Here is a 13,848-nt window from a genome sequence, read left to right as displayed (position 1 = left end):
TACGCAAGCTTCTATGGCAGATGCGAACAGAATTACGCCAGTTGTTTCGTTTGAAATTCGAATTTCGATCTGAAGCTCGCGAACGTTCGCAATACCTACATTTGAATTTGAAATTTTAATCTGAAATTCGAGTTTCAAGTTGAATTTGAATTTAAGATACGACCGGTTTTCATGGTCTTTGAGAATCGACTCCGGATATAGGATTCTAAGTAATAAATCTAAAGCGAAACCGTAATACGAGTCGTAGCAATCGAAACAGCTATTATTTTGTATCGTATAAGCATCGTTAAACGAGTTGCGGCAATTTGTATGAAATGCAACAATGAAATAGAAACGAGAATGGAAAATTAGTTGGATCGCGGTTTGCCGTTCACCGCGCTGATCATAGAATGGTAACTAAGGTGTAGCCGTAGCCGATCAACGAAAGCGTGACAATATGCGGAGGCTTTAAGCAATGACATTGTGATTGTTTCGATCGATTCCCACAATGGCAATGACGTGTGACGCGACAGTGGTAGCTCGCGATTCCGATTTCCACTTACGAAACGACTACTTTTTCCGATCGTACTGTTAAGAAAGTAACAGAAAACGTAATGTTTGGTATCTGTGTTATTCAAGCATGCCCTTGTATCCAACGATAAGTAAGACGATCGTTCGCTTTGACCTAACAAAATATAAAGTTCGTGAGATTTTACTCAAGATCATTAAGGTGATTGATTTCAAGGTTATGGTTGATTTTCTTATAGAATCGTATAAATTATTATTATGCTACAGAGCTCGAGGAATGTTGTATCGTTGGGTGGGGTGGGGGGAAAGGAGTGATCGAAGAAATAGATTACTTCAGATTCGATAAATATGCATTCGTTAAACGAAAATGTTAATAAAATTGCAAATGTTCTTCTCGTTCGCCAAAAATTTGTCATTCGTTTTAAGGTTTTAATACGTAGTATCGATTTCGTTCATTTCCTTTTTAACCGGCGTGATGCTGACATCTGACGACAAAGAGTCTAAACAGCACCGAGTAAATCGAATTTGGCGCGTAAAATATTTACAAAAAAGAAACCAACAAATGTAAACGATATTTGTAATGTAATAAATTGTAAAAATTTAGAAAATTTGTGTTACGGAATGCCATGATTAATCTGCGGTTTTTATCAAAATTCTATATCGAAATGGAATAAAAGCTTGTTTCACCTACTTAATGTTATAACGTGTACTTTACTCTCGATATTCTGTATATTTTGGCATATTGAATACATTCTATACCTTGTTGCACATCCGTAGTGCAGCAGTAACATTTACAGCTTACAAAGTATCAATCCGTTTCAATGCTGTACGAATAAACAAAAAAATTCACTCACCGCAATTGCGTTGTAAACACAGGAATGTGGTATAGAACGACATGTCTCTTTGCGCGTCAACTCGAACAAATTGAATTATCCACGACCTACGCACAACCGCAAAAAAAACGAAACCAATCTTCACGGCTGACCACTGTGATCTGCAACAAGTTGCAATTTGTAACGGTTTCGATTTCTATCTTTAGTTCGATCGATCGATTGATCGTCGCGTCCGAGCTATCAACTGAATTTAATTTCATGTACCAAAAATTATATTGTATTGATAGAAATTATGAAATATATTGAATATATTTGACTAGTTGTAGTTTGAAAAGAAATGTATCTAAAATATACAAAATATTTGAATACTACATAGTAATTTTATAGTTACAGCAACGAATATAATGTTATACAGCTGTAATTACACCAAATCTAGATTTTCAAAACATTATACACACTAATTATAATAAATACATATTCAAGTAATTAAGGTGACATAGTTGAAATTGATTAAAATAAAGAAATACGTCGTACTACTTACGTATAAAAACCAAAATTCAAGTCCGTAGGACCAAGTAGGACGTAGATCGTTCAAATGACATATTATTTCCCAATGTTGGTACAACTGGAAATTCAACTATAGAAAATGACGTTGGTCACCCTTCCGGATTCGATCGCTCTTTCAGTATAACAAGATGGCTGATCAGGTACGTGTGCGATATTAATAATAACAATATGTATCTTTTTTACATTCACCTTCGTTATTTATTAACCATAATTGTTACACAATCAATTTTATCGTCGTAGTTAATAATCGGAGCAAAAAGTTGACTTCTTAAAAATATTACAAAAGAGTTGATAGCATAACCGCTGCACGTGGTTAGACCATTCGAATGCACTGAGTATTCAGGATACTTTGTCATATGCATACGTGTGTAATAATGAATTGTATTTTTGCTTTTAGAGTGAACGTGCGTTTCAGAAGCAACCCACGATCTTTCTTAACCGTAAGAAAGGTCTGGGCCCAAAAAGGAGGAAGCCAATGCGGTATAGCCGCAATGTAGGTCTTGGCTTCAAAACACCACGTGAAGTAACTATCCAATTTAACCGAAAAAATAATAGAAACTAATAATATTTAACGAATGCGTTATAATTTTTTTTTTTAATATCATTTTTCAGGCTCTGGAAGGAACTTACATTGACAAAAAATGTCCATTTACTGGTAACATTTCTATTAGAGGACGCATTCTCACTGGTGTAGTACAAAAGATGAAAATGCAAAGGACTATTGTCATACGTAGGGATTACCTTCATTATATCCGAAAATATAACCGCTTTGAAAAACGTCATCGTAATATGAGTGTTCATCTGAGCCCTTGTTTCAGGTTAGTTTCTAGTATATCTCTTCGTTATTTTAAAGAAGTTGTAAAAAACATATGATGATATAGACGACGGTCTTCTGAATTATAAATTGAAGCAGCTTATTCGTCTTCTGAAGAAAAAATAGATGTTGTATTTATCATATATAAAGATCTCTTTTATATATATATATATATATATATATATATATTGTCATTGTTTATTACAGAGATGTTGAAATTGGTGATGTCGTAACGATTGGAGAATGCAGACCTCTCAGTAAGACAGTCAGGTTTAATGTTCTGAAGGTCTCTAAAGGAACAGGATCTAAGAAAAGTTTCAAGAAATTCTAAGATTATAAAATTCATAAGCTATGGTTAGTGATGGTGTTAAAAAATTTTTTATACGTTAATGGCAAAAAAAATCAAAAATGTAGAGTGATGAAACTAACGACGGTCTTCTGAATTTATTAAATTGAACGACATTACATCGTCTTCTGAAGATCTTTAAAATACAACTTTGACATACTTTTAAAACAAAGCCCGATATTTTACACTTATTTTATACCTTACAGGGGAGGTTGACATTGACAGGAACAGAAGAGGGAAGAGAAATTACCATCTTCATTTGTATCTTATAATGTTACAAATTAATAAATAAAAACATTTCTATACAAGACTTCTTAATTTACGCAAAATATTATTTTAGTGTTACAAATTTGCAATTAACACGTTTGAAACGTTATAAAGTAAGACGTAAATACATGTTAAAAAATATATTTTTATAAATTTCAACGAGAAAGATTTTATCAAAACAATTTTTACATAATTTCAAAGCTGCTTAATAACATGCTTATTGTCGCAAGAGAACAGAATTCTTTACATTATATACTTAATTATAATTATCAATATACAATATACGAATGCATCACAATTGTCTCATAATATCAACATCTTTTTTTTTAACAGCATTGATACAATGTCAAATGTTTTCATATTACATGAATCGTCAAAACATTAACAGAACTTAAAAAGGGTACATATGTATCCATTAACACTTTTGTACAAGATCATTACAAATAACTTTGGCGATTCGTATTTTTATACGCACGTTTAATACAATATCGGAAAAAATTCACGATTATTACCACAATATTGTATTAAACAGATAATCACAAAGGCACTATATATTGTGCTATTTAATATTATTTCTTCATTTTTCTTATTTGTATATCATATAATTAAAAAATCTCATTTATACACTTTAAATATCATAAAGGAATATCTTCTTACTACTTTCTTGTGAAATATTTTTGTTAGCCATGTAATGACACGCTTTACTTCTTAATGCAATCTCACTTACGTAAAATAACATAGTCACCTATGATTGATTGTTATTGCAAGTTATAACTACAATTATTGCTGTAAATGTTGCTAGTACAATAAATTATACTTATAATAACAGCCACTTGTCTGTTAGAAATCTAACTAATGATTAGTAACTGAATGAGTTTTGGATGAAAATTCAGCTATATAAAGTATGTATATAATAGGTCCTGCAAAACCTAACAATAAAGAAAAACCAAGAAGTTGTGTCCAGGATAATCCACAATCATCACCAGAACATCTAAATGTTTCTGTTAAATGAGAGTTTTTTGTGTTACTCTCTGCTGAGGTAAGTAATTGGTCACATTCTGAATTGCTAATTTCTAAAGAGTTACCACTATTGAATGATGACAGAGGTTCACAAACTGAATTTAATATAATTGTATTAATTTCTGCCTTTGGCAATTCGATTACAACAGGATTTTTTATCACATTTAATAATGGACCTTTTGTTACTGTATTTTCCATCTCTTCACCAGAACTGGACATACTTACTTTGCTTCTATCTGCCTGGCCACTCTGGTGTTGTTCTAAAGTCTCGGTCAATAAAGAAAATGGTTGTATAGGTACTTTTATAAACCGTCTTGCATGTATTTCATTCTCTTTGTGAATCTTGTTGATTCTCTTCAATTCAGAGATCTAAAAATAGAACTTCCCATTTGAGTTCATTGCAATTTATTCTTGATTTTGATCTTTTTTTGTGTCTTTACCGTGCATCTATACCGTAATGCCAATGCTTGTAATGTATCTTCTGATTTAAGTGGAACATTTATAACTTCCACTTTACGTGGTAATGATGTAGGTTTGTTACGTTGTTGTAAAGGAATATTTTCTTCGTCTCCACTATTTTCATCATCCGAATACAAAAAAACATAATGTGGGGAACCATCCCTTTGATTTCCACGTTGATAAACCATTTGTCTGAAAGAAATTGCTTTGCCATATACACAAATGTGAATACATAAAGACAAAATGTAACAGAAAAGAATTTCCGAGGGAAACATTATTTGAATCATCTTCCAATATATAATATATCATATGTGCTCTGTCAAACGATAATCTACGATTACCAAAATTGTTTATTACCTCACAGCCTCACGCTTCTTTCTTTTTCTCAAATTTTCTTTATTATTTTTTATTGCTCGTTATACGTATCATTCAAATCTGAACGACATTTCAAAACAGGATTGCTATTTAAATCTTGTGTCGATCGTACGTGAGATGTAACTCCTTGCACAAGTCATGCATATGTCTATACATTATATGTACACGCACATACCATAAAGAGAGGTTAGGGTTTCTGTTATGAATTCTGTAGTAACATACAGCGAATTCACATGAAATTACTCCGTGTTATGTGGCTTACAGGATGATTAAATACCTAGAAGAAGGCGAAACTTTAAAAGACAAATCCAAATGTGCTAACATACGTGCAAGTTTAAAAATGTGTTTGTTGGAAACGGATTGTTGTAAAATAGTGAGTTATCAAACTGTGCACTTACGGCTATATTAACCTTCATTTATGGTACAAAATAAAATGCAAATTTATGTATAATATGTTTATTTTATTATATTATAGCAAAGACGAACTCCCAAAGACTGTCTTGTAAGCAGAGATCCGTCTGTCCCTGAAGAATGTTACTTATTGCGACAAACATTTTTCGATTGCAAACATTCAATTGTAAGTATACCTTTTCACACTCGACGGAAATTATTTTTTTCATTAAACAAGATTACGCGTGTTATATACCATGTACTTTCTATTTATATATAGCTGCGTATGTTAATTTAATAAAATACATCCAACATGATGTATCCCAATGTTGCTTCAACTAGTTGTACCTTATAAGAAATACATATTAGAGTATGATACAAAGAAAAAATAGACTTTTATAAAATGAGCATATGTTCTCTATGTTCTTTTTTCAGAAAGATTTAAAATGTACCCACAAAGGGTTAAATAAATAGAATAAACAAATAACTAGTTAAATTGTTTCTTTCTTTCCAGATTGATGGCAGACGAAGGTTCAGAGGACCTAAAGGCGACTAATATTTAAAATAAAAATAGTAAATTTAAAACAAAGAAAAGAAACGAATGCTATGTTACACAGTCAGTAAGATGTAATATTAGAAGTGATTTATTAGTATTCCCTTATTATTCGTTGTACACGATATAGTAAATCCTATCATAATCGCAAAGTATCAATGTATCGTACAATCTCACCTTTGTCCGACGAAACTGTCAGACTCTGGTGATCGGATCCACGGATAGAACTCGATTTTCTGATACGATCGGAAAGTTACCCTGAAGAGGCATTACTCCCACGTGGGAGCAAAAGTATTCTCGTAAACAAACTTGTGCAGACAAAGAATCTTTATTTAACGGCGTTTCTCTTTAATGAGACAAAACCAATCACACCTCACATAATCGAGACACGCAGTCACACGCGGTCTTTAAGCCGCGTTCAATCGTACATGTATTTTTACGAGTGTATCGTTTCAATCGCGATACACGTGGAGATCACAGTAAAATCGCGAGTTTTTTTATTTCTCGTTTGTTCGTTCGTCTTATATTTAAAGGGCATCTTGTTCCACATTTTTGTTTCAGCGAGTACGAAGAGACGTATTTTAATAAGTCATACGCCGTCGAATCCTTAAAAATCTACGTTAATAGATCGCGCCTGCGCAATCGTCCTAGCTATTGTCTGTATGCAACAAGCGTATATTGACTATACGTTTTTATCTTTTGTTTTCTCATCTTTTGTACTACAATGCCGAATCACGCTACTCGTCCTCATCCTAAAATTTCTACGGGCACCTAAGAAAGATCTGATATAAGCTTTTTCCGTGTCTTTCGATCGATCTACTTATTTCTCCCAACGAAAAAAGGACGCGGGAGATCTCTACCCTTTCATCGTTAATAAGACGAATAAAATACAAATTCAAAAGTTAAACGACGATCTTATCGATCGATTTCGGTGTTTCAGCTTCGAAGTCATAATTCATTCGTGAATCCTGTCAGCTGCAATCAAAACCCGCGAGTATCGATAATCCAGGCAAGGATATGTAATATCAAAGGTGTGAATGCAATTAGTAAAAGATATATGGAGATTATGTTTACAAAATGCCCTCGACCAGAAGAGCTTCTACCACGTCAAGATTTGATTCTTCTTCTCTAACTGACCTCGAAAAAGAGTGTGTAGCATTTTCAAAGAGTATCTTTTTTATCAAGAAGGATTCGCGACACCTTATTGCGTTCGTTGTGATATATGCGGTAATCGTTCGAATATCACAGTTTTTCGAGTATACATGTATATGATATGTAGTTAGCGATTTAATCGATAGTCGTCGATATAGTAATAAAAGTATCTCGCAAATCTCTATGTTATGTACATGCAAGTTGCGCTCGTTATCGAGCGTTGCGAACGCTCGCATAAAACGGTGGATGAAATATGTAAAGTCGAAAAATACAAACTGGCCAGAGGCGTAGCTAGACGGGTGTGCAGCCCGAAGCGTACAGATTTATCATCGAGATTTCTCTAAAGCGTATACGAACGTGCCTCCCTCTAACGATATTTTTTACCATTTCGTTGCGACCAGAGATCAGGAGACAAATAGATCTTGCGATTCTCTCCCAGTTGGCTGGCCATTGAACTCTGGTAAAGGAAGGGCTCGTTTCGTAAAATTGCGAGATTCGTAATAACGTCGGCAGTATGGCTCCAGTAAAGTGGCGAGTAGCGCGTTACAGTCACGCGGAACTCGTTACACCACGATGGTAGATGGTGCGATATAAGAAAATAAGTGACTTTATAAAACCGGGAAAATTCATGAAACGATCAAAGTGTATCGTACAGAAAGCGGACTACCAATATCGCAAAGGCTGCTATTACGACTGAACGAAACGAGCCCTGAAAATCTCCCTCGTTATACGCATGGTTACCGTGTAACCATAAACCTTTACGTTTCTATGTCTTTCGCTGATCAAATCAATCCTCTGGTCATACTCGAGATCAAGAAACCCTTATCGACTAAAGAATATTGCATTTAGTGAGCCGACGATCATTACAAACCACGTTACATCGCAAACTCTAGTCGTAGCGCGAATGCAACGTGAACGAATCGACACAGGCCAGCCTTTCATTTAATCCACCCTTCGGAAACGAACAACTTTACAGAGTAATCCTGTTCTGCTGTACTGTTGTGACTTTATCGGCGCGTGGTCAGCGTTTCCTGAGGAATCAGAAGCACACCGAGGGTCTGTAGAGACCAGTGTAGCCGCATAAACGGGCGCGTAGCGCTGGCAATAATATCGCCGCCGCGGAGAGATTGTCTTGCAGTTGTGAACATTCGCAGATCAGGAGGTACATCTTGTCACCTTGCGACATGGACTTGTGCAGTGTGATTCGTCTCAGACCCACCGATTTCGGCAAATATCGGTACATCATACGGGCACCTAGAATATAGATACCGTGAAAAACAACGTCATCAACTGACCATGACCGTTCAAATGTAATAGAATTGTAAGAAATATGAACAGAGTACCGGTCCAGTAGAGCCAGTTCTGCTCAAACTTGAGACCGTCGTCGCCCTCGAACACCTTAAAAATCGAGACAATGTAGCCAGTGGACGGAATCGGTGGTCTGACACCAGGTGGTTCCAGGGGCGGTCTCGCTATGGTAGCTACCTCGTTAAACAGATCCAACGTATGACTGGCAGCATATCGAAGATCTCGAGGATCGAACTTTCTCAATGCAGCGCATTGGACCTCGTTGTAGAAATCTACTGGATCCGTATTCTGCTTATTTATCAAGTAGTACGTGATGAACGGAAAATCCGCTGAAATCGATCAAGAATTATACTTGACTATAATCACGAATTCCTCGAAATTTAACTGATCAATCGTCAAATTACGTACCATTTTTTTCCATATTCGTAAGCAGAATACTCTGGGAAGCTGAGGGTGCAATTTCAGCGACCAATTCGGCCGCGGTATCCCGTTGCAGCACCAAGGGCTGAGAAACTGGAGATTCGACCACAGGATCCAGTGGCTCCAGAGGTGTCATGAAATGAGCTAGAACACATTGCTTCGGGTCCTCGACTTCGAGAACCGACAGAGGGCTTCCTGGCTTTTTTTTGTCTGCGATTGGTGCGTGCTGAAACGAGTCAGAATAAATCTGTGATCGAGAATAAGGGTTAATTATCTGCTTCGTTTAATTTCCTGGTTTTATTTGTTTTTACTGTTAACGTGCGATAATAGTAAAAAAAGAAAAAGGGAGAAGTGAAACAACCGTTCGAAACTTAGCGAGCAAAGAGCAACGCATAAATCTGTATTTTTAATGCGTTACCCGCGTCATTTACGTTAAAGCGATGCGTCGTTCATCAGACATTTGTTGTACTCCGCCCCACCGGGTAAGTTTTTGTCTATTTTTACTCGTTTGAGACCGTGCCAGCAAGGTCGTAACTACTCCCCGAGACACTAAGGCCAATAACTCGAGTATTCTGGTTTTAACGAGTGCATTCCCGATTAGTGTAGTTTCGTGCGCATCGTTCGAGTGACTTAAAAGTATTCACTCGACCTTGATACGATCGTTGATACCGCGATAGGATTATTTCACGATCCAACTGCAGATTTTGTTTGCCCAGGAACCAACGATCGATGTGAAGTACCATGTACTTTTTACCAAGCTTCGGTCGGTCGGTTACTGCGTTGTTACAAGCTGTTGATGTTAAACAGACGCAGTGCGAGATGTTTGCATAGCTCCCTGTTACGAAAGACGCTATTGTGAAACGCAAGTGCATGTTAAAACAGGTTTGGATAATCTCGAGGTAACAACGACATAAAAGAAACGACGCAAGAGAATTGTAGACGATTTTAAGAAAATTCTGTTAGTATCTTCGCAAGCAATAAAATAGTGCTACGCCGTCGTGGTATTAATAAACGAATCCCATACGATCTCAAGCCTAAGCGAGCGAATCTACAGGCGCATTGCATAAAAAGTCAAACATTCGTGCAAAGGAAGGTTGTCTGGTGCATTTATTAATTACGTAGAAATTAATATGACGTACCGGTACTCCCGCTGGTAAAAAACGTTCGAGAGAAGCGAGGGGAATGATGAAACAGTCGCGGTCCAAGGTGGCCAGGGAGATTGGTTCGCCACGCGGAGGACTGTTTCCGGAAACCACCAGGGGCGTGTACGCGCCGGAAGCTCGGTTACCGCTAAAGGAAACCTACAAACGCCATACAATTCGGGATAATTAACTCTGGTGACCAGACACAGACTCGTGCACGTACATCCCAACGAATTGGCCTGCCTCGTATCAAAAGTTACCTCCAACTATGTATACGAGTTGTCGCATTTAAAATACGGCTTCTTGTTTCAAAGCTTGAGCATTTTCTACATACAGCCACTGTGTAAGCGAGTTATCGTTCGAGGAAAAGGCGTGTCTTCGTTGTTACTAAACGATAAAACAAAATTTACCCCCCAGAAAAAATCGCTGCTGAAAGGTTTGATATTCTTAACGTCGAACAGAGCAATAGCTGCATTCCGTCTTTTTCCACTTTCATCTTTCTCACGATCAGATCAAACATCCAATGAAGCAAACGTAATAATCCTGCCGCTTTTCGAAGTCGTTAATCGTGCTATTGCTGGTAATGCCGAGGCAGCATCACCGTTGTCATACTCGTTCTGTACCGATCGTAAATAGCAATAGTGAGCAACACGACCTCGTGTTTATTCGTGTTTCCACGTTAAGCTCGAGTCGATTGCATTTTTAACAGCACCCTCGAGTAACAAGTGAATGTTAAAGTTGCCGATGTCGTCTCACGATGTAGGTTAACGCGATTTCTTTCCTTGTTGCCCCGTTTGCCAGCCATTCGTCTGATAACCTCACCGTGATTTATGGCGACAAGCGAAACGCTACTAACCAAAGCCGACATTTTCGACAACGGCACGACATTTTCAACGGAGCGAACGCTTTTCTCCGATATTCAGGATAGTCGAGTAAGCTGAGTAAATAGAAACAAGTTGTGGATTGCTACGCGTGTTATACTACGCAGCTTTAATCATCATCGAATATCTTTGAATTTCAGGCAATTTAGCTTCTTACGATTACGAACTAATTTAATTGTTTGTATCTATAAAATGTTCGCGAAAGCCGATATTTCATAGTCGTATAGCAATCTGCAATAATTAGTCCAAATCTTCCAGATTGCATCGTTAATGAACAATTAATCATTGATGATTCATACAGAAACATTACACGAAATGAGAAATCCTTCTCTTCTAAATAGTATCAAGTAATAACGTTGATGCAGCGAGGGTTGGCTGTATCGGGTTCCCACGCAAATTGCAATGAAACCAACTGGCCACAACGTTACCTGACACACGTGGCGCGTTGATAATTGAAATTATTTGACGACAACGAGCCACGCAGTCGAAACGTAAAACGTATAATTAAAGTTCAAGATCGAGGCCCGGCTATCGATCGGGACACGCAGAGACCACAAATTTCCTTTTGTCCGTGCTGAGAAGCTACGAGGTGAGAAGGTGATTCGTGTGTTTTTTTCGGGATTTCCACTGGTCCCATTGATTTTAGAGGATTTCAGTACGAGCATAGTTCGCTTAGAAATTGATTCCAACATACTGGTAGCCGTTGCAGCTAAGAATCTTCATCAGAGGGATTTAACGACACAGCAAAATATCTTTCCCCCTCGGCAATTTCAAAATATTTTTTAAAACATTACGAAGAATGAAAGCAAAAAATGGGAATGGATTATGCAAAACTACGAATAATCTCGTTCGATAAACTGTCCATTTGCCAGGTAAATTTCTGCCGACACGTAAAAAGCATTTTGTCTTGTACAGTTCGCGTATTTCACTTTTCGAGGGAAGACACTACCGTTGCGGATGTACATTTACATTCACGGGATCGAAACCGAGTCGAGTTCGTATGCAACGTTATATTCCCGTTGTACGCGTACCGACTTCACGTGTCGTTCCGTCCAAGACGTTGTAAAAGTCTGTCTAAAAGATAGCAAGCCGCTTTACGTTCCACGGCGGTAAACTTTCAGCTGAGAATTTCGAAATTTTCCCGAGTGCAGTCGTAAAACTTGCCGTCCTTCGACCAAACGTCTATGACAACCAACCGTAACGCGCCTTTAAGTGAGCCGTGTTTTAATTTATTAAACTTTCCTTTTTTTATTTCTGTAGCTTAACGCGCGGCTTTTCTAAATTGAGTATATCTTACACACTTGTTAATGTTACTTATCTTCTAAATTACAGATAGACCCGTTCCTGTCCCCAACCGCGTCGATCGAATCAACGCGTCGCAGGGATCTCCGTACATTTCTCTATCGCTCTTTCGGCTCTCTTGAAAAAAAAAAGTAGAATACAACGATAGACACAAGCATCCAGCGTAACGATCCATCGAGGAATTCGGGTGCGACGGAGAAAGGTTCGGCCGGAACGAGCACAATGAGCACAGGATATCGAACAGAGTTGGCTGCGGCTCGCAGGAAATTTATGGTACGTCGCGAGGATCCGCCTTGGCGTGCAATAAGATAGCGAGTTTGCGTGCCGGCCACGAGGATAGCGTAGGTGTAAGTTTATGCGGGTCGTTCCGTGCATGGCCCCCTCGTTTCCTCCGTAATTCCACCGGGTCGCGAAACTATCCCGCGTGTGCTTCAGTCCGGACTGCCCCGTACTCTCCGTGTGTCCGTGTGCATCCAGCTCGGGGCGTGTACTTTCCATTGAAATATCGTCACGAGTGTCCGGACTGGCCATGTTTCAGGTAGCCACTCGTCGATAGCGATTCGCGGAGTCTCTGTATCGTTCGTGGAACGGGTTACAAGCGTGTAATTTGCAACGGAACAACACCGTCCAGCTCTCGACGATGCTCGTATCGGAGGAAAAAGAAGCGACGTCGCGAAGCCGCTTCCGTGGCTGAGCGTTTTATGTCGAGTGTGTCCTCGAACGCGAGCAACAAGCTTTAATCGAGCGCGATAACGCTACGTATCGTGTCCCCGATTCGTCATCGAACTGCGCATCTATACGTCGACCAGACGAAACAAGATTTACGATTTCCATCGGCATTCTTTTTATAAGGATTCGGGATTCTTAGCGAGAAGCGCCAACGTTCGATCCTCGCTCAGTTGGTCGATGTTTTCTCGTTGGGAAAATCCACAGAGTTGATGTACGCCGTCTGCGATACTCTGTTCCGCCGTGAAATCGTCGTCCGTGTAGTGGCCACTGATCGGAATTAGGTTTCTACGATTGCCACGGATCTTTGCTCGTTGCTGGTAGTAGTTTGCCGGCTTGAGAGGGCGGTTGATTAAATTTAACCTACATTGCTGACACCTGAACCGAAGTATTTGATTAGACACGAACGAACGATCACACGTCCGACCAAGGTGCATCGATCTTTCGGATCGCATCGACGCGGCGACTGTGCGTTAAAATTTCGTCGAATCGCAGACCGACGAGATTAGAGGAATAACTCGAGTCGCGTCGTCTCCGACCATCGTTAATATCACATCCGGTCGTGCGTTTTACCTTTTAAATCATCGCCAAATCCTTAGATTTGGGTAAATGTAAAGCTAGCAACGTGCGAACGCGTCAAAATACACGAAAAAGAAAATAAATCTCTGACCAAGAGTCTCACCTACCTGTCTAGAAGCGGTTGGCGTCGAGGGTTCCGAGGAATCCTTTTGCTGCGCGGTCTGAGTCTGTTTCCTTCTAGCTTGTGCCCCGGCTCCGGATCCCTGT

At 38.6% G+C, this 13,848-nt stretch overlaps 4 protein-coding genes and 1 long non-coding RNA gene across 5 annotated transcripts; 3 read left to right on the top strand and 2 right to left on the bottom strand.

The window, feature by feature from the left end:
- Positions 1–1,892: 1,892 nt before the first annotated feature.
- Positions 1,893–3,377, top strand: LOC100740993 (40S ribosomal protein S11). Its single transcript, XM_003491349.4, has 5 exons — positions 1,893–2,047; positions 2,305–2,430; positions 2,520–2,725; positions 2,929–3,075; positions 3,274–3,377. The coding sequence occupies exons 1-4, from the start codon at positions 2,036–2,038 to the stop codon at positions 3,050–3,052; spliced, it is 468 nt and encodes a 155-aa protein (XP_003491397.1). The 5' UTR covers positions 1,893–2,035; the 3' UTR covers positions 3,053–3,075; positions 3,274–3,377.
- A 292-nt stretch (positions 3,378–3,669) lies between these two features.
- Positions 3,670–5,312, bottom strand: LOC100740751 (lysM and putative peptidoglycan-binding domain-containing protein 3). Its single transcript, XM_003491347.4, has 3 exons — positions 5,171–5,312; positions 4,795–5,005; positions 3,670–4,723 (listed from the first exon to the last, which is right to left on the bottom strand). Exons 2-3 carry the CDS (start codon positions 4,999–5,001, stop codon positions 4,187–4,189), a joined length of 744 nt encoding a protein of 247 aa, XP_003491395.1. The 5' UTR covers positions 5,002–5,005; positions 5,171–5,312; the 3' UTR covers positions 3,670–4,186.
- Positions 5,313–5,359: 47 nt separating this feature from the next.
- On the top strand, positions 5,360–6,286 carry LOC100740630 (cytochrome c oxidase assembly factor 5). Its single transcript, XM_003491346.4, has 3 exons — positions 5,360–5,561; positions 5,664–5,765; positions 6,093–6,286. The coding sequence occupies exons 1-3, from the start codon at positions 5,454–5,456 to the stop codon at positions 6,132–6,134; spliced, it is 252 nt and encodes an 83-aa protein (XP_003491394.1). The 5' UTR covers positions 5,360–5,453; the 3' UTR covers positions 6,135–6,286.
- A 154-nt stretch (positions 6,287–6,440) lies between these two features.
- Positions 6,441–13,844, bottom strand: LOC100747104 (the record flags this gene model as incomplete). The annotated part of the gene is made up of 5 exons (XM_024369310.2): positions 6,441–8,537; positions 8,627–8,920; positions 9,000–9,258; positions 10,151–10,312; positions 13,749–13,844. Coding segments are annotated over 5 exons (1,026 nt in total), but the record flags the coding sequence as incomplete, so codon positions are not given.
- Positions 11,336–13,690, top strand: LOC112213240. The gene is made up of 2 exons (XR_004462124.1): positions 11,336–11,906; positions 12,367–13,690. It is a non-coding gene; the product is annotated as an uncharacterized LOC112213240 (long non-coding RNA).
- Positions 13,845–13,848: the final 4 nt, after the last annotated feature.

The sequence above is a fragment of the Bombus impatiens genome, unplaced genomic scaffold, assembly GCF_000188095.3.
Source record: "Bombus impatiens unplaced genomic scaffold, BIMP_2.2 scf_0548, whole genome shotgun sequence".
NCBI classification, from domain to species: Eukaryota; Metazoa; Arthropoda; class Insecta; order Hymenoptera; family Apidae; genus Bombus; species Bombus impatiens.
The sequence above is the reverse complement of the archived record's forward strand: the minus strand, read 5'-3'. Positions and strand labels throughout refer to the sequence as shown.